This window comes from Ranitomeya variabilis, chromosome 2 (assembly GCF_051348905.1).
Source record: "Ranitomeya variabilis isolate aRanVar5 chromosome 2, aRanVar5.hap1, whole genome shotgun sequence".
NCBI classification, from domain to species: Eukaryota; Metazoa; Chordata; class Amphibia; order Anura; family Dendrobatidae; genus Ranitomeya; species Ranitomeya variabilis.
Genome location: NC_135233.1, coordinates 20,990,776 through 21,015,023, shown reverse-complemented (window position 1 = coordinate 21,015,023; position 24,248 = coordinate 20,990,776). Strand labels below are relative to the sequence as shown.

The 24,248-nt window shown below is 50.4% G+C and overlaps 1 protein-coding gene across 3 annotated transcripts in view; it reads right to left on the bottom strand.

The window, feature by feature from the left end:
• Positions 1-824: 824 nt before the first annotated feature.
• SLC4A1AP (solute carrier family 4 member 1 adaptor protein) overlaps positions 825-24,248 on the bottom strand; it is a 38,515-nt gene continuing 15,091 nt past the window's right edge. The window contains exons 10-14 of one of the 3 annotated variants that reach the window (XM_077282067.1): positions 23,474-23,684; positions 11,209-11,307; positions 8,402-8,487; positions 8,252-8,324; positions 825-1,356 (exon numbers count right to left, since the gene is read on the bottom strand). In XM_077282067.1, the coding sequence (XP_077138182.1) occupies positions 1,307-1,356; positions 8,252-8,324; positions 8,402-8,487; positions 11,209-11,307; positions 23,474-23,684 (519 nt within the window). In that variant the 3' untranslated portion in view covers positions 825-1,306. The remainder of the gene's footprint in view (positions 1,357-8,251; positions 8,325-8,401; positions 8,488-11,208; positions 11,308-23,473; positions 23,685-24,248) is intronic. The other 2 variants (XM_077282068.1, XM_077282069.1) reach the window with 2 other exon arrangements.

The following is a 24,248-nucleotide window of genomic DNA, read 5'->3' as shown; positions in this document are numbered from 1 at the left end:
ATGTAATGTATGTACACAGTGACTGCACCAGCAGAATAGTGAGTGCAGCTCTGGGGTATAATACAGGATGTAACTTAGGATCAGTAATGTAATGTATGTACACAGTGACTGCACCAGCAGAATAGTGAGTGCAGCTCTGGGGTATAATACAGGAGGTAACTCAGGATCAGTAATGTATGTACACAGTGACTGCACCAGCAGAATAGTGAGTGCAGCTCTGGGGTATAATACAGGATGTAACTCAGGATCAGTAATGTAATGTATGTACACAGTGACTGCACCAGCAGAATAGTGAGTGCAGCTCTGGAGTATAATACAGGAGGTAACTCAGGATCAGTAATGTAATGTATGTACACAGTGACTGCACCAGCAGAATAGTGAGTGCAGCTCTGGAGTATAATACAGGATGTAACTCAGGATCAGTAATGTAATGTATGTACACAGTGACTGCACCAGCAGAATAGTGAGTGTAGCTCTGGGGTATAATACAGGATGTAACTCAGGATCAGTAATGTATGTACACAGTGACTGCACCAGCAGAATAGTGAGTGCAGCTCTGGAGTATAATACAGGATGTAACTCAGGATCAGTAATGTAATGTATGTACACAGTGACTGCACCAGCAGAATAGTGAGTGTAGCTCTGGGGTATAATACAGGATGTAACTCCGGATCAGTAATGTAATGTATGTACACAGTGACTGCACCAGCAGAATAGTGAGTGCAGCTCTGGATAATAAAGGGTGTAACTCAGGATCAGTATGTTGTATGTTGCAGGCAGTGAATAATTGGTTAATAAGGTTATAAAGGAGGAGTCAATGGATATCAAACAGAATAATGTAACATTTTTAATCTTGTTTTAGAAAGTTCTACAAAGTAATCAGGTATTTACAACTTCCAAATTGTACATGTGGCAATAACAAAAAAATCCATAAAATAAAAACGAGAAAGCACAAAAATAAAAAATCCACAAGGAGAATTGAGCGCCTATAGGAGCTGTGGGGTCTACAGGGGCACGGCTACGGAGTCTTTTCATAAAAAGAACTGAAATAACACATCGCTTGTAAATTTAGTAAAACCAAAATTGGGTAAGGGCGAGCGGTGCAGGAGGATCAGTACGATGTGATCTGTCGGGGGTCCGGCTTCTCTGCCGCCATAGTTGATGGAGGAGGGGGAAGGATCCAGTCGCTTTGGACGTGTTCATCCGGTGTCCATGCAACAAATTATGCGGCAGCATCCAGAGACAATCGCAGACAAACCTGTAGGTGCCGGCTGTCAGGAAGTGGATCATGATCAGCGGGGTGGGGTCAGTAACCGAACTTTTCATTCAGATGGGTCCGTCCATCACCAGTTTGCCCTGATTAACAAAAAAGCAGAGAAACGATTAGAAATATCGAGAAACAGCTGTTGGAAACCGGACTGTATAACACAGCCGGCACTGCGGAGTACGGGGCATATAACACAGCCGGCACTGCGGAGTACGGGGCATATAACACAGCCGGCACTGCGGAGTACGGAGCATATAACACAGCCGGCACTGCGGAGTACGGGGCATATAACACAGCCGGCACTGCGGAGTACGGGGCATATAACACAGCCGGCACTGCGGAGTACGGGGCATATAACACAGCCGGCACTGCGGAGTACGGGGCATATAACACAGCCGGCACTGCGGAGTACGGGGCATATAACACAGCCGGCACTGCGGAGTACGGGGCATATAACACAGCCGGCACTGCGGAGTACGGGGCATATAACACAGCCGGCACTGCGGAGTACGGAGCATATAACACAGCCGCACTGTGGAGTACGGGGCATATAACACAGCCAGCACTGCGGAGTACGGGGCATATAACACAGCCGGCACTGCGGAGTACGGGGCATATAACACAGCCGGCACTGCGGACTACGGGGCATATAACATAGCCGGCACTGCGGAGTACGGAGCATATAACACAGCCGCACTGTGGAGTACGGGGCATATAACACAGCCGGCACTGCGGAGTATGGGGCATATAACACAGCCGGCACTGCGGAGTACGGGGCATATAACACAGCCGGCACTGCGGAGTACGGGGCATATAACACAGCCGGCACTGCGGAGTACGGGGCATATAACACAGCCGGCACTGCGGAGTACGGGGCATATAACACAGCCGGCACTGCGGAGTACGGGGCATATAACACAGCCGGCACTGCGGAGTACGGGGCATATAACACAGCCGGCACTGCGGAGTACGGGGCATATAACACAGCCGGCACTGCGGAGTACGGAGCATATAACACAGCCGCACTGTGGAGTACGGGGCATATAACACAGCCAGCACTGCGGAGTACGGGGCATATAACACAGCCGGCACTGCGGAGTACGGGGCATATAACACAGCCGGCACTGCGGACTACGGGGCATATAACATAGCCGGCACTGCGGAGTACGGAGCATATAACACAGCCGCACTGTGGAGTACGGGGCATATAACACAGCCGGCACTGCGGAGTACGGGGCATATAACACAGCCGGCACTGCAGAGTACGGGGCATGTAACACAGCCAGCACTGCGGAGTACGGGGCATATAACACAGCCGGCACTGCGGAGTACGGAGCATATAACACAGCCAGCACTGCGGAGTACAGGGCATATAACACAGCCGGCACTGCGGAGTACGGAGCATATAACACAGCCGCACTGTGGAGTACGGGGCATATAACACAGCCGGCACTGCGGAGTACGGAGCATATAACACAGCCGCACTGTGGAGTACGGGGCATATAACACAGCCGGCACTGCGGAGTACGGGGCATATAACACAGCCGGCACTGCGGAGTACAGGGTCGACTGTATAACACAGCCGGCACTGCGGAGTACGAGGCATATAACACAGCCGGCACTGCGGAGTAAGGGGCATATACAGTGGGGCAAAAAAGTATTTAGTCAGTCAGCAATAGTGCAAGTTCCACCACTTAAAAAGATGAGAGGCATCTGTAATTTACATCATAGGTAGACCTCAACTATGGGAGACAAACTGAGAAAAAAAAATCCAGAAAATCACATTGTCTGTTTTTTTTATCATTTTATTTGCATATTCTGGTGGAAAATAAGTATTTGGTCAGAAACAAACAATCCAGATTTCTGGCTCTCACAGACCTGTAACTTCTTCTTTAAGAGTCTCCTCTTTCCTCCACTCATTACCTGTAGTAATGGCACCTGTTTAAACTTGTTATCAGTATAAAAAGACACCTGTGCACACCCTCAAACAGTCTGACTCCAAACTCCACTATGGTGAAGACCAAAGAGCTGTCAAAGGACACCAGAAACAAAATTGTAGCCCTGCACCAGGCTGGGAAGACTGAATCTACAATAGCCCACCAGCTTGGAGTGAAGAAATCAACAGTGGGAGCAATAATTAGAAAATGGAAGACATTCAAGACCACTGATAATCTCCCTCGATCTGGGGCTCCACGCAAAATCCCACCCCGTGGGGTCAGAATGATCACAAGAACGGTGAGCAAAAATCCCAGAACCACGCGGGGGGACCTAGTGAATGAACTGCAGAGAGCTGGGACCAATGTAACAAGGCCTACCATAAGTAACACACTACGCCACCATGGACTCAGATCCTGCAGTGCCAGACGTGTCCCACTGCTTAAGCCAGTACATGTCCGGGCCCGTCTGAAGTTTGCTAGAGAGCATTTGGATGATCCAGAGGAGTTTTGGGAGAATGTCCTATGGTCTGATGAAACCAAACTGGAACTGTTTGGTAGAAACACAACTTGTCGTGTTTGGAGGAAAAAGAATACTGAGTTGCATCCATCAAACACCATACCTACTGTAAAGCATGGTGGTGGAAACATCATGCTTTGGGGCTGTTTCTCTGCAAAGGGGCCAGGACGACTGATCCGGGTACACGAAAGAATGAATGGGGCCATGTATCGTGAGATTTTGAGTGCAAACCTCCTTCCATCAGCAAGGGCATTGAAGATGAAACGTGGCTGGGTCTTTCAACATGACAATGATCCAAAGCACACCGCCAGGTCAACGAAGGAGTGGCTTCGTAAGAAGCATTTCAAGGTCCTGGAGTGGCCTAGCCAGTCTCCAGATCTCAACCCTATAGAATACCTTGGGAGGGAGTTGAAAGTCCGTGTTGCCAAGCGAAAAGCCAAAAACATCACTGCTCTAGAGGAGATCTGCATGGAGGAATGGGCCAACATACCAACAACAGTGTGTGGCAACCTTGTGAAGACTTACAGAAAACGTTTGACCTCTGTCATTGCCAACAAAGGATATATTACAAAGTATTGAGATGAAATTTTGTTTCTGACCAAATACTTATTTTCCACCATAATATGCAAATAAAATGATTAAAAAAACAGACAATGTGATTTTCTGGATTTTTTTTTCTCAGTTTGTCTCCCATAGTTGAGGTCTACCTATGATGTAAATTACAGACGCCTCTCATCTTTTTAAGTGGTGGAACTTGCACTATTGCTGACTGACTAAATACTTTTTTGCCCCACTGTAACACAGCCGGCACTGCGGAGTAAGGGGCATATAACACAGCCGGCACTGCGGAGTAAGGGGCATATAACACAGCCGGCACTGCGGAGTAAGGGGCATATAACACAGCCAGCACTGCGGAGTACGGGGCATATAACACAGCCGCACTGCGGAGTAAGGGGCATATAACACAGCCGGCACTGCGGAGTACGGGGCATATAACACAGCCGGCACTGCGGAGTACGGGGCGGATTGTATAACACAGCCGGCACTGAGGAGTAAGGGGCATATAACACAGCCGACACTGCGGAGTACGGGGCATATAACACAGCCGGCACTGCGGAGTACGGGGCAGACTGTATAACACAGCCGCCACTGCGGAGTACGGGGCATATAACACAGCCGCCACTGCGGAGTACGGGGCATATAACACAGCCAGCACTGCGGAGTACGGGGCATATAACACAGCCGGCACTGCGGAGTACGGAGCATATAACACAGCCGGCACTGCGGAGTACGGGGCATATAACACAGCCGGCACTGTGGAGTACGGGGCATATAACACAGCCGGCACTGCGGAGTACGGGGCATATAATACAGCCGGCACTGCGGAGTACGGTGCATATAACACAGCCGACACTGCGGAGTACGGGGCAGACTGTATAATACAGCCGGCACTGCGGAGTACGGGGCATATAACACAGCCGGCACTGCGGAGTACGGGGCATATAACACAGCTGACACTGTGGAGTACGGGGCACATAACACAGCCGACACTGCGGAGAACGGGGCGGACTGTATAACAGCCGGCACTGCGGGGTACGGGGCATATAACACAGCCGGAACTGCGGAGTACGGGGCATATAACACAGCCGGCACTGCGGAGTACGGGGCATATAACACAGCCGGCACTGCGGAGTACGGGGCATATAACACAGCCGACACTGCAGAGTACGGGGCGGACTGTATAACACAGCCGGCACTGCGGAATACGGGGCATATAACACAGCCGGCACTGCGGAGTACGGGGTGGACTGTATAACACAGCCGGCACTGCGGGGTACGGGGCATATAACACAGCCGGCACTGCGGAGTACGGGGCATATAACACAGCCGGCACTGCGGAGTACGGGGCGGACTGTATAACACAGCCGGCACTGCGGAGTACGGGGCAGACTGTATAACACAGCCGGCACTGCAGAATACGGGGCATATAACACAGCCGGCACTGCGGAGAACGGGGCGGACTGTATAACACAGCCGGCACTGCGGAGTACGGGGCATATAACATACACAGCCGGCACTGCAGATTACGGGGCGGAATGTATAACACAGCCGGCACTGCGGAGTACGGGGCGGACTGTATAACACAGCCGGCACTGCGGAGTACGGGGCGGACTGTATAACACAGCCGGCACTGCGGAGTACGTGGCGGACTGTATAACACAGCCGGCACTGCGGAGTACGGGGCGGACTGTATAACACAGCCGGCACTGCGGAGTACAGGGCGGACTGTACAACACAGCCGGCACTGCGGAGTACGGGGCATATAACACACAGAGCCGGCACTGCGGATTACGGGGCGGAATGTATAACACAGCCGGCACTGCGGAGTACGGGGCAGACTGTATAACACAGCCGGCACTGCGGAGTACGGGGCATATAACACACAGAGCCGGCACTGCGGAGTACGGGGCGGACTGTATAACACAGCCGGCACTGCGGAGTACGGGGCGGACTGTATAACACAGCCGGCACTGCGGAGTACGGGGCGGACTGTATAACACAGCCGGCACTGCGGAGTACGGGGCGGACTGTATAACACAGCCGGCACTGCGGAGTACGGGGCGGACTGTATAACACAGCCGGCACTGCGGAGTACGGGGCGGACTGTATAACACAGCCGGCACTGCGGAGTACAGGGCGGACTGTATAACACAGCCGGCACTGCGGAGTACGGGGCATATAACACACAGAGCCGGCACTGCGGATTACGGGGCGGAATGTATAACACAGCCGGCACTGCGGAGTACGGGGCAGACTGTATAACACAGCCGGCACTGCGGAGTACGGGGCGGACTGTATTACACAGCCGGCACTGCGGGGTACGGGGCATATAACACAGCCGACACTGCGGAGTACGGGGCAGACTGTATAACACAGCCGGCACTGCGGAGTACGGGGAATATAACACAGCCGGCACTGCGGAATATGGGGCATATAACACAGCTGGCACTGCGGAGTACGGGGAATATAACACAGCCGGCACTGCGGAATATGGGGCATATAACACAGCCGGCACTGCGGAGTACGGGGCGGACTGTATAACACAGCCGGCACTGCGGAGTACGGGGCAGACTGTATAACACAGCCGGCACTGCGGAGTACGGGGCGGACTGTATAACACAGCCGGCACTGTGGAGAACGGGGCAGACTGTATAACACAGCCATCACTGCGGAGTTCGGGGCGGACTGTATAATACAGCCGTCACTGTGGAGAACGGGGCAGACTGCACAACACAGCCGGCACTGCAGAGTACGGGGCGGACTGTATAAGAATGTCTTACGCAGCGATCGGAGGCGTCAGTGTGGTGAGCGGAGTTTATTAGCTATGAACTCCAGTCACCTTACAGACATTACTTTCACGTTCTTCACGCGCAGCTCAGTGTCTCCTGGATGCCGGGCTGAGTTTTTGCATTTTATGTGGCCGCTCAGCAAAGCATCCAGATGTAGCAGAGTTGGGCTCAGAGAGGAACAAATGGATTATCGGTGGACAGGTGAAGATTCCTTTGTTTTTTTTAAATTTTTCTTACAATATTAATGGGTGAAAGAAAGTCTGGGAGTTTTTATTTCAACTAAAGGACTTCATGCTGTGTTTGCCTCGATTACATTTGACTATGGGTTAATAATTGGGGTGTCTGATAGACTCCTCTCCATTACTAACCACTGGGCTTAATGTCAGCTGACAATACAAAGGTGACATCAACCCCAATACTATTACCCCACTTGCCATTGCACCAGGGCAAGTGGGAAGAACGGAGGCTAAGAGTCAAAATTGGCACTTCTAGTGGATGCGCCATTTCTGGGGAGGCTGAGTGCTGATGTTCTTAGTCTGGGAATTGTCCAATATCCATGGCCCCTTCCTAGGCTATAAATATCAGCCCACAGCTGTCTGCCTAGTATTTACTGGTTATTAATAATATGGGGGACACCAAATTTTCTGAAGGGGGGTCAGTTCTTGTTAATAACCTGTAAAGGCTAAGCAGACATCTGTGAGCTATTGATAGCATGGGAAGCTCCATGGCTATTACTTCCTTCCCATACTACAGTATAAACATCAGTCCCCAGCTGTTGGCTTTTCCTCAGCTAGTTAAGAAAATTAAAGGTGACCCCACGCCATATTTTCTTTTATTCTTTCTCTATAGCTATTCTGACAGTCCATGCTGTGAATTTACTGTACTTAGGTGATGAAATTTCGGGTTTCCAATTAAATAGGTGCGTTAAAATCGCATGGTACACGCATGGCCCGTGTGTCGTGCAATTTATTTTTACTCAGTCTCGTCTGATTGACACGGCCACTCGCAGCATGCTGCAATTTGTCCGTCCGAGCGGAGAAAAAAAAAAAAGGCAGATGAGCCGAGAATCATTGATCAACGTTAAGTCATTTATCGGATTGCACTCGTCCATTTTAAACACAGATGAGTATGAGCCCAAATAGTCAGAATACGGTCAGCCCCTTTTATAGGCGGTCGTTACCTGTCGGGGGCGTCCACACACAATAGTCAGGGTCGTCCTCGGGGTACTTGGAAGAGAGGGCTCCTGGTGGGGGCTGCAGACAGAGACATTTCTGGACCATTATTCTCCATCACACACTGCTGACATTTATCAGTACAGAGTCGCACTCACCCGGCTCGGCCCGAGCACCTTCTTCTGTCTCACTGCTGAGGCCTCCGGAGCTGCCGTCTCTTCGTCTCCATCTTCAGTCTTAGCGCCTAAAAATAGGAAATACCAAAGAAAGAACTAAGGACAGATCGGATGCCGCGTGAACAACACAGAGAACTCAGCTGCAGTCGCGTGATCAACACAGAGGACAGAGCGGCCGAGGAGTGAACACCACAGAGGACAGAGCGGCCGAGGAGTGAACACCACAGAGGACAGAGCGGCCGAGGAGTGAACACCACAGAGGACAGAGCGGCCGAGGAGTGACCACCACAGAGGACAGAGCGGTCACCGTGCGATCAACACAGAGGACAGAGCGGCCGAGGAGTGAACACCACAGAGGACAGAGCGGCCGCAGAGTGAACACCACAGAGGACAGAGCGGCCGCAGAGTGAACACCACAGAGGATAGAGCGGCCGAGGAGTGACCACCACAGAGGACAGAGCGGCCGAGGAGTGAACACCACAGAGGACAGAGCGGCCGCAGAGTGACCCCCACAGAGGACAGAGCGGCCGAGGAGTGACCACCACAGAGGACAGAGCGGCCGAGGAGTGACCACCACAGAGGACAGAGCGGCCGCAGAGTGACCACCACAGAGGACAGAGGGCCGCAGAGTGAACACCACAGAGGACAGAGGGCCGCAGAGTGACCACCACAGAGGACAGAGCGGCCGCAGAGTGACCACCACAGAGGACAGAGCGGCCGCAGAGTGACCACCACAGAGGACAGAGCGGCCGCAAAAGTGACCACAACAGAGGACAGAGAGCCGCAGAGTGAACACCACAGAGGACAGAGCGACCGCAGAGTGAGCACCACAGAGGACAGAGCGGCCGAGGAGTGAACACCACAGAGGACAGAGCGGCCGCAGAGTGAACACCACAGAGGACAGAGCGGCCGCAGAGTGATCACCACAGAGGACAGAGCGGCCGCAAAAGTGACCACCACAGAGGACAGAGCGGCCGCCGAGTGAACACGACAGAGGGCCGCAGAGTGAACACCACAGAGGACAGAGGGCCGCAGAGTGAACACCACAGAGGACAGAGGGCCGCAGAGTGAACACGACAGAGGGCCGCAGAGTGACCACCACAGAGGACAGAGCAGCCGCCGTGCGAACACCACAGAGGACAGAGCGGCCGGATGACAGGAACCTCATTGTATATATTATGCACTGGATTATCAGATGCCGGATTAGAATAACCTCATATACAGGTGCGTCTCACTAAATTAAAATATCATCAACAAATTAATTTATTTCAGTTCTAGAATACAAAAAGTGAATCTCACATATTATATGGAGTCATTACACACAGAGTGATCTATTTCACGTGTTTATTTCTGTTAATGTTGATGATTATGGCTTACAGCCAATGAGAACCCAAAAGTCATTATCTCAGTAAATTAGAATACTTTATAACACCAGCATGAAAAAATGATTTTATAATCTGAAATGTTCCCTACTGAAATACATGTTCAGTAAATGCACTCAGTACTTGGTCGGGGCTCCTTTTGCATCAATTACTGCATCAATGCGGCGTGGCATGGAGGCGATCAGCCTGTGGTGCTGCTGAGGGGTTATGGAAGCCCAGGTTGCTTTGATAGCAGCCTTCAGCTCGTCTGCATTGTTGGGTCTGGTGTCTCTCATCTTCCTCTTGACAATACTCTATAGATTCTCTATGGGGTTAAGGTCAGGCGAGTTTGCTGCCAATCAAGCCCAGTGATACTGTTGTTTTTACACCAGGTATTGGTACTTTTGGCAGTGTGGACAGGGGCCAAGTCCTGCTGGAGAATGACATTTCCATCTCCAAAAAGCTTGTCAGCAGAGGGAACCATGAAGTGCTGTAAAATCTCCTGGTATTCGGCTGCGCTGACTTTGGTCAAACACAGTGGACCTACACCAGCAAATGACATGGCTCCCCAAACCATCACTGATTGTGGATGCTTCACACTAGACCTCCAGCAGCTTGGATTGTGGCCTCCACTCTTCCTCCAGACTCTGGGACCTGGATAAACTTTCATCTGAACACAACACCTTGGACCACTGACAACAGTCCAGTTCTTCTTCTCCTTGGCCCGGGTCAGATGCTTCTGGCGTTGTCTATTGGTCATCAGTGGCTGACACAAGGAATGTGACACTTGTAGCCCATGTCCTGATAGGTCTGTGTGTGGTGAAGCAATGACTCCAGCAGCAGTCCGCTCCCTGTGAATCTCCCCCACATTTCTGAATGGCCTTTTCTTAACAATCCTTTCCAGGCTGCGGTTATCCCGTTTGCTTGTGCACCTTTTTCTACCACACTTTTTCCTTCCACTCCACTTTCCATTAATATGCTTGGATACAGCACTCTGTGAACAGCCGGCTTCTTCAGCAATGACCTTTTGTGGCTTCCCCTCCTTGTGGAGTTTGTCAGTGACGCCTTCTGGACATCTGTCAGTCAGCAGTCTTCCCCATGATTGTGGAGCTACTGAAACAGACTAAGGGACCTTTATAAACACTTAGGAGCCTTTACAGGTGTTTTTGTTAATTATTCTAATTTACTGAGTTAATGACTTTTGGGTTTTCATTGGCTGTAAGCCATAATCATCGACATTAACAGAAATAAACACGTGAAATAGATCACTCTGTGGTAATGACTCTATATACAGTAATATATGAGTTTCACTTTTTGTATTGAAGAAATGAAATAAATGAACTTTTTGATGATTTTGTGAGAAGCACCTGTATATTCTACACACAGTGAATGACATTTTATGAGAGTGATTTTAGTTTTGTTGCTTACCAGGAGGACTGTGGCCCTTCGGAGCCCTCAGACTGGCACTGGGGGCCTCTGATTTTCTCTTTGGCTCTTCACTTTGGATTTTCTCTTCCATATCAGGAGCTGCAACAACATGAGAACAGGTGATGGGACGTTGCATACGTCTGCATCATGAAAAGCACTGATGGCTGCACCGCCTCCACTCGGTAACTAAACAGTGTCAGGTCGGCGCCGTTATACTGATTACAATGAGACCTGGTGATGAAATCCGTCTTGTGGTTGTTGTTTAATTTTTATTTATAGTTTTCAGTTAATGATATGCTCGTGGTCCGGGGCGGGGGGATGTGGGGGTCTTCATGTGGTGCTCTGCTTACATATTCATACTAATGGCTTATGAGAGGTCACTGACCCCTATTTTATTCTGCTTAGAAATATGGTTTGAAAAAACCCAAAACGTCACATTCATCAGGCAGGTAGCAGCGCTGTAGCATGATACGGTGGAGAATATGCCTGCTTTCATGTTATTTAGACATATAGTTTGGTTTTAAAAAATATATGTATTAATCAAAACGGCGCCGGTGGCTGAGCAGTGCCATCCTACTGCATTCCGATACATGCCACTGCGCAGGTGGTGCTATTTTGCTACAGGAAAAAAAAAAATGGCTCCGTCAAGATGGCACTGCCGCCACCTGCACAGTAGCATATATCTGAATGCAACAGATGGTACCGTGCAGCCGCCGGCACCATTTTGATTAATATATATATATATATATTTTAACAACAAAACTTTGTCTAAATAACAAAAACAGGCATATTATCCACCGTATCATGGTACAGCGCTGCCACCTGCCTGATGAATGTGAATTCTAATTTTCTTTTTCAAACCATAATTCAATGCAGAATAAAATAAGGGTCAGTGACCTCTCAAAAGCCATCAGTATGAATACGTAAATCAGAGCATTCCCCGCCCTGGAGCACGAGCATATCATTAACTAAAAACTGAAAATAAAGTTTAAATAAACAACAACCACAAGACGGATTTCATCACCAGGTATCAGTGTAATCAGTATAACGGCGCCGACCTGACACTGTCTGTGGTCACTGAGCACAATACTGAGGACAGCTTCCCCTTTAACATTTCCCACATGTCTACTTTACATCTGCATAATTTTTGAAACATTTTTTTTTTTTGTTAAGAAGTTAGAAGGGTTAAAACTTTAGCAGCGATTTCTCATTTTTTTCAACAAATTTACAGAACCTGTTTTTTTAGAGACCTGCTCAGATTTAAATGGACTTTGAGGGGCCTGTATATAGGAAACTCACCAAAAGTGGCACCATTCTAAAAACTGCACCCCTCCAGTACTTCAGAGCTGTTGTCTGGATTTTTTTTAACCCTTCAGTTGCTACACAGGATTTAATGCAAAGTGGAATGAATAATAAATAAATATATTTACCGTATATACTCGAGTATAAGCCGACCCCCCATTCAGCTCAATCAATCCCAATGTGAGAGACAATGTGTCAAAAGACGTAGTACCCCATAATAGGCTCCCGCCAACCAAGGTAAGAAACACTATGTGCACAAAATAACCGATCCCCTGCAGAATCCGGAAAGTATTGTCTGGTACAGGAGGCTTGGCGAGAGCCAGACAGTAAGTCGCACAGTGTATATGTACGGAACATCCTGATTATTAGAGATCCTCCACTAAGGTGATCAAGCCCGGATCACCAACCTAAATATCTATATATCGATATATATATAATTGTCTAAGGGTTTTTCCGTCTGTCTGTCCCATTTATTCATTCTCTGATTGGTCGAGGCCGCCTGGGCCTCGACCAATCAGCGACGGGCATAGCATGGCGACGATGATGTCATAATGGAAATCCCGCGTCTGATTGGTCGAGGCCGCCATGCCTCGACCAATCAGCGACGGGCACAGTATCGACGTAGATGTCATAATGGTTGCCATGGCGACGATTATGTCAAAAAGGTTGCCTCGACCAATCAGCGACGGGCACAGTCGGAATCATCATTGTCCATATACTACGGGGACATGCATATTCTAGAATACCCGATGCGTTAGAATCGGGCCACAATCTAGCGACGGGCACAGCATGGCGACGATGATGTCATAAAGGTTGCCTCGACCAATCAGCGACGGGCACAGTCTGCCGCGAATTCGCCTCGACCAATCAGCAACGGGCACAGTATCGACGTAGATGTCATAATAATTGCCATGGCGACGATGATGTCATAAAGGTTGCCTCGACCAATCAGCGACGGGCACAGTCTGCCGCGAATTCTGGAATCATCATTGTCCATATACTACGGGGACATGCATATTATAGAATACCCGATGCGTTAGAATCGGGCCACAATCTAGTATAATATAAATGAAAAGGAAAGTTGTAATAACAGTCAAACTAAGATAAATGGTCCAAAACGTTTATGTGAGTGATCAAGTCCTGGAATTAATTGTGAAATGGGATAAAATGTGTTTTACTGATAACAAAAAGGAGATTTTTGTGTACTCACCGTAACATCTTTCTCTTGGCCTCTAATTGGGGGACACAGGACCATGGGTGTTATGCTATTGTCCACTAGTAGGCAACACTATGCATAATCTGAAAAAGATTAACTGTGGCTCCTCCTCTGCAGTATACACCCCTGGACGGCATCAGCCTTCTCCAGTTTTGTGCAAAAGCAGTAGGAGGAACGCAACATGAATAACTTAATTATGCCTGTAAGAAGGCAACTATGTACGAGCTCAAGAAAACAATATGAGAACTCAACAGTAATAACAGCCCGGAAAGGGCAACAGGGTGGGAGCTGTGTCCCCCAATTAGAGGCTAAGAGAAAGAGATTTTACGGTGAGTACACAAAAATCTCCTTTACTCTGTCGCCTCATTGGGGGACACAGGACCATGGGACGTCCTAAAGCAGTCCCTGGGTGGGAAGCAATGGACGAATATTGTGCAGACAGGCCCCTATACTTAGGGCACAGTCGCCTGCAGAACACATCTACCCAGGCTCGCGTCCACTGAGGACTGGGTATGAACCCTGTAGTGTTTAGTAAACGTGTGTAGGCTAGTCCAAGTGGCCGCCTTACACACTTGTTGTGCCGAAGCCTGGTGCCGAATGGCCCAGGAGGCCCCTACCGCCCGTGTAGAGTGTGCCGTAATACCGGCTGGAAGAGGAGAATTCTTAACGCGGTAGGCCTCTTGTATGGTGGATTTGATCCACCTGGCAAGGGTAGCTTTGGAAGCTGGCAGACCCTTGTGGCCGCCTTCCGGAAGGAGGAAAAGAGAATCAGACCTCCAGAAGGACGCAGTCCTAGACACGTATGTTCGCAATGCCCTGACGAGGTCAAGCGTATGCAGAGCCTTCTCCACTCTATGAACCGGGACCGGACTAAGGGATGGTAGTGAAATTTCCTCATTGGGGTGGAAGTTGGACACAACCTTCGGAAGGAAGGATGGGACCATACGAAGAACTACCTTGTCCTGGTGAAAGGCCATGAAGGGCCGTCTGCAGGAGAGTGCTGTCAGTTCAGACACCCTGCGTAGCGAGGTGATTGCCACCAGGAAAACCACCTTCTGGGAGAGAAGGCGGAGCGGGACCTCCTTAAGGGTTTCGAAGGGTGGTTCCTGCAATGCTGTCAGGACCAGGTTGAGGTCCCACGTTTCTAGTGGTCGTCTGTAGGGGGGAACCAATCGGGAAACCCCCTGAAGAAAAGTCCTTACTTGCGGCTTGGTAGCAATGCGCCTTTGAAAAAGCACTGAGAGGGCTGACACCTGGCTCTTAAGCGATCCCAATGACAGCCTGGCCTCCAGATCCGATTGGAGAAAGCCAAGTACTTTGGGTAGGGAATAAGGGAGTGGGGTCTGGCCACGAGATTCGCACCAGGTAAAGAAAGCTTTCCAGGTACGGTAATAAATCTTGGCAGAGGCTGGCTTCCGTGCCCTGATCATGGTTCCCAGGTCTCAAGGGCCACGCCGTCAAATTGAGAGCCCCTGAGTTCTGGTGGTAGAACGGGCCTTGTGATAGAAGATCGTGGCGGTCGGGGAGACGCCAGGGGGCATCTGCTGTGAGTTGTACGATGTCGGCGTACCATGTACGTCTGGGCTAGTCCGGGCAATTAGGATGGTTGGAACTCCCTCTTGCTTGATCTTCCTCACCTCTCTGGATAACAGGGGTAGAGATGGAAAAATGTACAGAAGCTGGAACTGGGTCCAGTCCTGAACCAGAGCGTCTGCTCCGAGCGACAGCGGATCGTGTGTTCTGGCCATGAAGTTGGAGACCTTGGCATTGAAGTGGGATGCCATTAGGTCCACATCTGGGGTCCCCCAGCGATGGCAGATCTGGCAAAAAATTTCGGGATGGAGAGACCACTCTCCCGAATCTATTCCTTGTCGTCTGAGGAAGTCTGCTTCCCAGTTGTCCACACCCGGAATGTGGACTGCCGAGAGAACCGAGCCTGTGTCCTCCACCCAGTGGAGGATGTGTGACACTTCTCGCATCGCCTTGGTGATTCACATAAGCCACAGTGGTGGCATTGTCCGATTGTATTCTGATGTGAGAGGCTGCCAGTAAGTGATGGAAGGCCCTCAATGCCAGGAGGATGGCACGAATTCCCAGGATGTTGATGGGCATCGTCGCTTCCACTGGGGAATGGCTAGTTGGAGAGGCCTGAGGTGAAACTGGGCCAAATTGGGACCGCTTCTATTGCTGCCCCCATCCTGCCGAAGACTCATGGCAAACCGTAGAGATCAAGGGGGTTTGTGGAAGAGGATGCGAACAACTAGGCGGAGAGCCAGTGCCTTGTGCCTGGGAAAGAGCACTAGACCCCTGGAGGTGTTGTATAGCATTCCCAGGAAGGTCAGAGACAGACTCAGGGTTGGTGATGACCTTTGTAGGTTGACTAACCAGCCCATGCGACTCAGTGTCGATTGTGATTGAGACGCTGAGCTCGCAGTCCTTGAAGCTAGGAGCCTTGATGTGTAGAACATCCAGGTATGGAACGACTACTATGCCTCTGGAGTGCAGGACGTCCATGGTGGCTGCCATGACCTTGGTAAATACTCTGGGAGCTGTGGCGAGTCCGAACGGAAAAGACACGAACTGGTAGTGGTCCTGGTCGATTGCGAACCTGAGAAAACTCTTGACGAGCAGGTGCAATCGGTATATGCAGGTATGCGTCTTGTATTTCTATGAAGGCGAGATATTCTCCCTTCTCCATGGACGCAATGATGGACCGAAGGGGACTCCAGCGGAAGCGACGAACCCGTACATATTTGTTGAGTTGTTTTAGGTCCAGTATGGGCCGTACGCTGCCTCCTTTCTTGGGGACTACGAATAGATTGGAGTAGAACCCTCGGAAGCGCCCAGCCATGGGAACCGGTACTATGACTCCTGCTTGAAGAAGCGAGGGAACCGCTTGGTGGAAGGCACGAGCCTTGGCTGGTGGTTTTGGGGGAACAGAGAGGAAGACTCGGTTCGGTGGGTTGGAGGTTGAACACTATCTTGTATCCGGAAGACACTAGTTCCCTGACCCACCTGTCTTCTGTAGTAGGCATCCAGACTTGCTGGAAGAGCAAAGTCGGCCGCCTATGGGTGGGATGTCTTCCGTGGTCCGTGAGTCATGAGGAGGAAAAAATCTGAGGTTTACCTCCTTTGGGCTTTGACTGGCCTGCTTTAACTGCCAGGTCTTGTCCGACCTTTGCGTCAACCATGAGTTGTTCCCTGTGTGGGGAACGGTTACGATTTTGTGCTGGATGCGAGACGGACCAGCCTGAGGAATTCCGAAAGGATCAGAATCAGTTTTGTTACACTTCTTGTAAGTGTGTATAGGTTTCAGTTGAAGGACAGAGGTACTCTTCCCCCCCAGTGGCGTTGGATATCATTGTGTCCAACTTTTCACCGAAAGGTCACCCACTGAGATACGGGAGGTGCGTGAGGGACTTATTTGAGGCTGCGTCGGCTTTCCATTCCCGCAGCCAGAGGATACGCCGAATCGTGATGGTGTTTGATGCTATCCCCGCTAAACCCCTTGCTGAATACAGAGCTGCATGAAGCATGTAATCTGCTACAACTGCTATTTGAACCGCTTGGTCCAACAGCTCAGGAGCAGATGCTTGGAGAGCTTGTACATTTTTGGCCCAAGCCAGTATGGCCTTGGCAGCCCAAACTGAGGCGAACGCGGGAGCCAGAGATGCCCCTGCTGCCTCGAAAATTGAACGAGCCATGCGTTCTACCTGCCAGTCTGCTGCGTCCCTGAGGGTTGAGCTATCTGGCAGTGAAAGGAGGGTCTGTGCTGCTAGTCTAGAGACTGGGGGGTCCACTTCAGGTGGATCTGTCCATTCCTTGGTGTCCTTCTGTGGGAAAGGGTACCTTGCCTCCAGATATTTGCGATTAGCAAATTTTTTCTCAGGCTGTGAGAGCTGCTCTATAAGGATCGCTTTAAAGTCTGGGTGGTTAGAGAAAACCTTAGAAGGCTTCAGAGGTCCTTCAAAGGAAATCCTCTGGTGGAAGATTAGAAATGTCCAGCACCCGATGGATGGAAGAGATTATGTCCTCGACTAGCGCTGTATTGATAGGGGGGGATTGGGACCAGGGACCCCTCCGTTTCCCTGTCTGAGTCACAGATGCCTTCCGAATCCTGTGTATCACTGAGGCGTCCCCTGCTGGGTGACCTGGGGAGGAGACCTTCTCTGGTCGGGGACTGCGGAGATCTGCATTGTCTGCCCCTGGAAGGGGATGGTCTAGATGACTTGGAACTACGGTGTCTCTCCCTAGAAGGGGATGACCGTGTGCTATGGGATGAAGCAGATGGACTTGACCTATGAGTCCGCTTGCGTCCTGACCTAGACGTGGATGTGCCAGGTCGATCTGTTCCTGAGTCAAGCTCTCCCTTTGCTGGGTAGCGGTAATAGCCGAGGCATGACTCTGCAGAGCCTGAAGCAATATGGAGGTTAGGTTATCTATAGACTGCGTCATAGATTGCGACCTCTGAGTGACCCATTCCGGCGTGGCATTAGACACCGAAGCATTGGCAGGGGCCTCTTGGGGCTCTGACGCAATAGTCTGGATGCAGTCCTGGCAGTGCGTTACGTGCTGCCACTGGGGAGAGCGGTCCCGCAGGCTGTACAGAATGCATAATAGCAGTCCTGCCTGGTTCTCTTGGACCTTGAGCCCGGCATAGTGCACAGAGTGCAGAAGAGCTGCTATGCAGAGGACGTTACTGCAGAGAACCCTATAGGGGAGCCTTATAGGTAATATGGATTCACAGCCGAGTAAAGCAACCCAGCTGTGATCTTACCCCACCAGTATGCCCCTAGGTCCAGCGCCGAAGATCTAGTCTTGTGCCCCCCAGAGACTGGCTGCCTGGTCCTGCTGACCGGGAGATGCAGGGTTAATCCTTGCTGCAGTAGAAATGGCCGCCGAGGAGAAGAGGCAGGGGGAGAAGGGGGCGGAGAGCTGAGAAAGGCGGCAAAGCTGTGTAAAAACGCGCCCTTTCTGTCTCGATCCACCCCCTTTTTGACACTGTAGTGTCATATTTGTCATCCGGGAGGCGGGCCGGGGGGTGGAGAGGAGGCGGTGGCTTCAGCTAGGCCGAAGCCGGGGCCTAAATTAGATGCCTGATGCCCAGAAGGGCTCCAGGCCGGCGCGAAAGTCTGGGAGGGGGTCGGATCTGAACCAGACCCCTCCGGATTTAAAGGCAGGATAGCGGTGGGGCTGTAATCGGAAGGGGGGCCCGGTGAGGGGTCCCCGAGGCAGTATAGAGCTGGTGCTGCCGCAGAGACAGGGGCGCAGGGAGCCCTGTATCTGTATGTGCCATGCCTGCCTGCACTCCCCCGGCCCCAACAGGAGCCCGCAGCTGGGCTGGGGTCCCTGGATGCAGGCGCAGTGTGCTGGCCCATTGCTGGGAGCTGTAGAATGCTGCCTGTACAGGCCCTACCTGAGGCGTCTCAACCTAATGCCCCCAGATGGGGAATAGGGAGGGTGCAGATGTCACCTTCAGGGGCCTTTATCCTCGCCTCGACCTCAACCCAGAAACCAAAAGGAATTGGGGAAGGAGGGGAGTCTCGACTTCGAACCAGCACCCGAGGGACTGGGGAAGGAGCAACATGGGGAATAGCCGTCTCTACTTCAACCGGGCACCCCGTGATAGGGGGCCGAGGAAGGAGCCATGCCGGGAGTCTCACAGGAGACCCTCTTTTCTTCATCTGTAATCCGTTGGAAAAAAACGGAGTAAAAAATCTTAGGTGTGCCTCCTATGCGACACTAAGCAAAAACTGGAGAAGGCTGACGCCGTCCAGGGGTGTATACTGCACAGGAGGAGCCACAGTTAATCTTTTTCAGATTATGCATAGTGTCGCCTCCTAGTGGACACCCATGGTCCTGTGTCCCCCAATGAGGCGACAGAGTAATATTCTGTTTATTGTCTTAAAAATTCCTCTCTACTGGGACTCAAACTGTAAATATAAAAATATAATATATAATAAATATAAAATTTGAAGGAATAATGGGGGTGCGTCTTCTAATCCTAATTGCAGCCGTGGTGGAGCTTACCGGCTGTGGTGTAGCGGGGTCCCAGGGTCCCCGCTGCTGGAAGCTTCTGGCGGCGGCAGCAGAAGTCAGGCGATGGCTGCGGGCCTCACGCTGGTATGACGAGGTGTTTCAGTGGTGCGGGGGCTTCGCCGACATTTTTTGAAAGCACCGCACTTTCCATACTCTTCTATGCAGTGAACTCCGGGAAAATGGCCACCGGAGGCACGGAGATCTCTTCTCCCGAGATCTCAGCACTGAGATCTTAATTGTGTATGGGCCGCCTCCAGAGGCCATTTTTCCGGAGTACTCAGATGCGTGGCACCGGGCTTTCACAAAATGTTGACGGAGCCCCTGCACCACTGAACACCTCATCGTACCAGCCTGGGGCTCCTGCAACCGTCGCCCGACTCCTGCCGCTGCCGAACCCAGTCCTACCAGCCTGGTGCCAACAGCATCTCCTACCTCTGCCAGCTGCGACCCTAGCACCTGGGACACCACTCCACCACCAGTGCCCCCCAGGTAAGCTACTGCAAAAGCGGATTAAACATGCACCATTTTCTTAAAAAAAGCAACATTTTTTTCCTATGTTCCTCCCCAAAATTTTGGGTAGGTTTTATAAACCGGTGTCTTATAATCTGCAAAATGAAGTAAAATATATATCCACCTGACAAGGATCTACAGTGAAGACCTTGGCCAGTTGGTAATAAAGAGAGGCAAGGTAGTCAAGACTGATGGCGTGGAATTACCAGCAGGGCATATAGCAGATATACAGAAAAGCTACAAGTACCTCGGGATCCCACACGGTAACCATAAGGAGGTAAGGAAAGCAGCAACATCCAAATACCATCAAAGGGTAAGACAGGTCCTGAAGAGCCAGCTCAATGGGAAGAATAAAATCCGCGCCATCAATACATATGCCCTACTAGTTATCAGATACCCTGCTGGCATAGTGTGCTGGCCAAAAGAAGAGATGGAAGCTGCAGATGTGAAGACACAAAAGCTCCTCACAATACATGGAGGTCTCCACCCTAAGTCTGAAACCTAAAGATGGTATACCAACAGAAAGGAGGGTGGTCGAGGCTTGACGAGCATCCAAGCCACCATCACGGATGAAACCAGGAGTATCCAGGAATACATCAGAAAAATGGCACCAAAAGATGAGATGCTGAGAGAAAGCCTAAGGCAGTAACAACAGATCTGGAAGGAGGAACAGGAACATGAAGATCTATGGCAAGACAGCCGCTGCATGGGACATACCATGGACAGATAATGGAGGTGGCCGACAGGGAGAAATCCTACCAATGGTTGGAGAAAGCTGGACTCCGAGACAGCACAGAGGCCCTAATCATAGCAGCACAAGAGCGAGCACTAAGTACCGGATTCATAGAAGCAGGAATCTACCACACAAGACAAGACCCAAGGTGCAGACTATGCAAAGAAACCTCAGAAACCATCCAACACACAATGGCAGGATGCAAAATGCAAGAACAGCGTAAACCGAATGCCACAACTAAGTAGCGGGAATTGTATACAGGAACATCTGCACAGCATATGGGCTAAGTCCCCCTAAGTCCAGATGGGCGACCCCAGAAAAAGTGGTGGAGAATGAAAGGGCTAAAATCCTGTGGGACTACAAGATCCAGACGGATAAGCAGGTGTTGGCTAACCAACCAGACAGTGTGATAGTAGACAAGGATCAGAAGACAGCAATGATAATAGATGCAGCAGCGCCAAGTGATAGCAACAACAGAAACACGGAATATGAGAAGCTGGAGAAATACCAGGACCTCAAAGGAAAACTGGAGAAGATGTGGAAGGTGAAGGCAACAGTGATTCCAGTGGTGATAGGAGCACTAGGAGCAGTGACCCCTAAGTTGGGAAAATGGCTGCAACAAATCCCAGGAGCAACATCTAAGCTCTTTGTCCAGAAAAGCGCAATGCTGGGAACAACTAAGATCCTGCACAGAACCCTCAAACAACCAGGCCTCTGGTAGAGGACCCGAGAATGAGAAAGGACAAAATGACCACCGCCATTGGGGGGGGTGAGATCATATATACATATATATAATAAAAGATGCTACCACATAATTTAGCTTTATTCATGTCAAATTAATAATAGAAAGTTTGTGTGATACAGTTTCAAACAGGGGGAGATACAAAGGCCAGGTTGGAATGGGCACATGGGACAATAATAGCGGGAATCACTCCTTCTACCGTGCTTCCTACAAACCAGACATCATCTTTTTTTGTGGCCGGTTTTGGGTGGGAGCGGCAGGGACAAGGCGAATACAATGTCGCTTTGATAGTCCCCAGACATCCTCTGACTCGCAGGCTGCCTCTTGAGACACTACAATTTTCTCCTGGAACTGCAGCCATGTCAGCGCTCCTTGTGACTTTATATAGAGGATGAAGCTGCTGTAGGTAATAATCTGGATGAGGTAGGATGCCACTAGGCCCTCGGTTACGCTTCACCCGATACGGTTGCAGCACCTGGTCCGACAAGTCAACGCCTTGCATATATTTATTGTAATCTATGATGCAGACTGAGTTTTCCTTGTCCATGGTGGTGACCCCGTCTCTGTCGGTCACAGTGGGGTCCGCATACAGCGCGGTCAGCACATATCATTCTGCTTCGCTGCAAAAAGTTGGTCACTTGCGAGTGAGAATGACGCCCCCCCTCTCCAAACGTCTGGACACCATCTGTGATGGGAACCCCACTGTTTTTCCCTGACTGTCCCACAGGCCCCTGCAGCGTGGCGGGATTTGTATAGGGGGATACTCGTGTAGTAGTGGTCGGTATACACGTGGTATAACCTTGATGGAGAAACGGGAGTCATTAGCTCCCAGACAATTTTAAATGGGATGCCAATTGTCTGGGGCAGTTTTGGGAGCTAACTTTTGGTCCCTACCGTCATTTATTAGGACGGTGCACGTCTACCCTGTTGTGCTCTTGCACATTTTATAGAGCTTGATGCCATATTTGAAGGGGAGGAATGATCTAAATGGCAGACGGCCCTTTAAACTCATCAAGGACTCGTCGAATGCAGCATTCATAGTGGGCTCAGGACATGACAACCACATATACAGGGGTGATGTGGACAGATTTGTGTTGCCCAGTAGGCGCGGAGTGTGATTTTTTTTTTTTAACTAATCCCATGTTGAGGGTAATGCCCGAAAATCTTTTCATTTCAGGGACATTTGTGGGGATCCAGGAACAGTAGTTAAAGGCAGTGGGTTTTTGGGAAATACATTGATGGGAATATAAATTTGTATGGTGGGCAATTAATTCTTGGACCTAAACCTAATCTAACCCTACAAGATTCTGGCAGGCACACTGCGCATGAAGCTGCCTTTTTCTTTCAGCAGCAAAAGGAGGGGGGAAAGGAGGGGGATCATGGATCCGGTTAAAAGGTACAGTGGGGGGCTCAGGGTCATAATTTCTCTTTCCTCTGATATGTTATATCATGTCAGAGGACAGAGAAATCATTTTTTAACCGGATCACAGTTTTTTGCTTTTTTTTTTACGTGATCGCTGATCAGAGACCGGTAAGATTGTCTCTGACCGTGCTTGTCCATTGTCTCAGCTACCCCCGGTAGCTGGAGCCTCAGAGATTTTCCAATTCAGGGGGGCGCTACACCCTTATATCTGGTCGCCGTTTTAATGTTTTGGGGTTAAAAATAGTGAGAAAGTTCATCACAATGCCCCAGTCCTGGAGGAGGTTCACAGGCATGGAGTACCTTCATTTCCCTGGGTAGGGTGGTGGCGGTTTTCCGGGATGCGCTCCATGGTTTCGCTCTGTACCGGTCGATTCTCTGTGCGGCTGGCGGTCTCCATGTTGTCATCTTCATCCTCCTCCTCTTCTGGCTCGTTATCGTCACCTTTCATGGTTAACAGGCTGGAGGGAAGGTCGGTCCGTTTTGGGGGCAGCTTCTGTAACACAGGAATATACTAATATCCAATTATTCAACATATGGAGGGGTCTTAGTCACTGCTAATCTAATGTGCAGAGCTGGCTGGGACTTGTAGTTCCCCATTTAGCTGAATACAAGTTGATGTACAGGAATTCTGGCGGGTACCAGTACTTTAGACCATGTCGGACCGTCCGATGCACTAGAGGAAAATATCTGGGGAAACCATTACTGTAACATAAGGGTGGTCACCCAGCTTTCCCAGGGTCCTGAAGGGCAGATCTACTTTACTGGATGGTACAAAGCAATCGCAGAACCCAGATTGGCGCTGTCATATGGATGGACCACTTTCCGAAGAGCATCAGTGCGCATTATCAGAGCCACGGTCTATGTAATGTGGCTCATACAAGGGCCTGTAAATGGGAATAAAGGGGTCTCCCGGAGCCCACGTTTCCTGAAATGTCTAATAAGCTCCGGTAGTCATCACCTTCCCGGGGGCGGCGCTTGCAATACGTCAATTCCCCGTTTTCAGTGACTGGCTTTAGCAGTGATATCACTCGCCAGCTCACATCACCACGGCAGCTCATGTAGACGGCACAAGCTG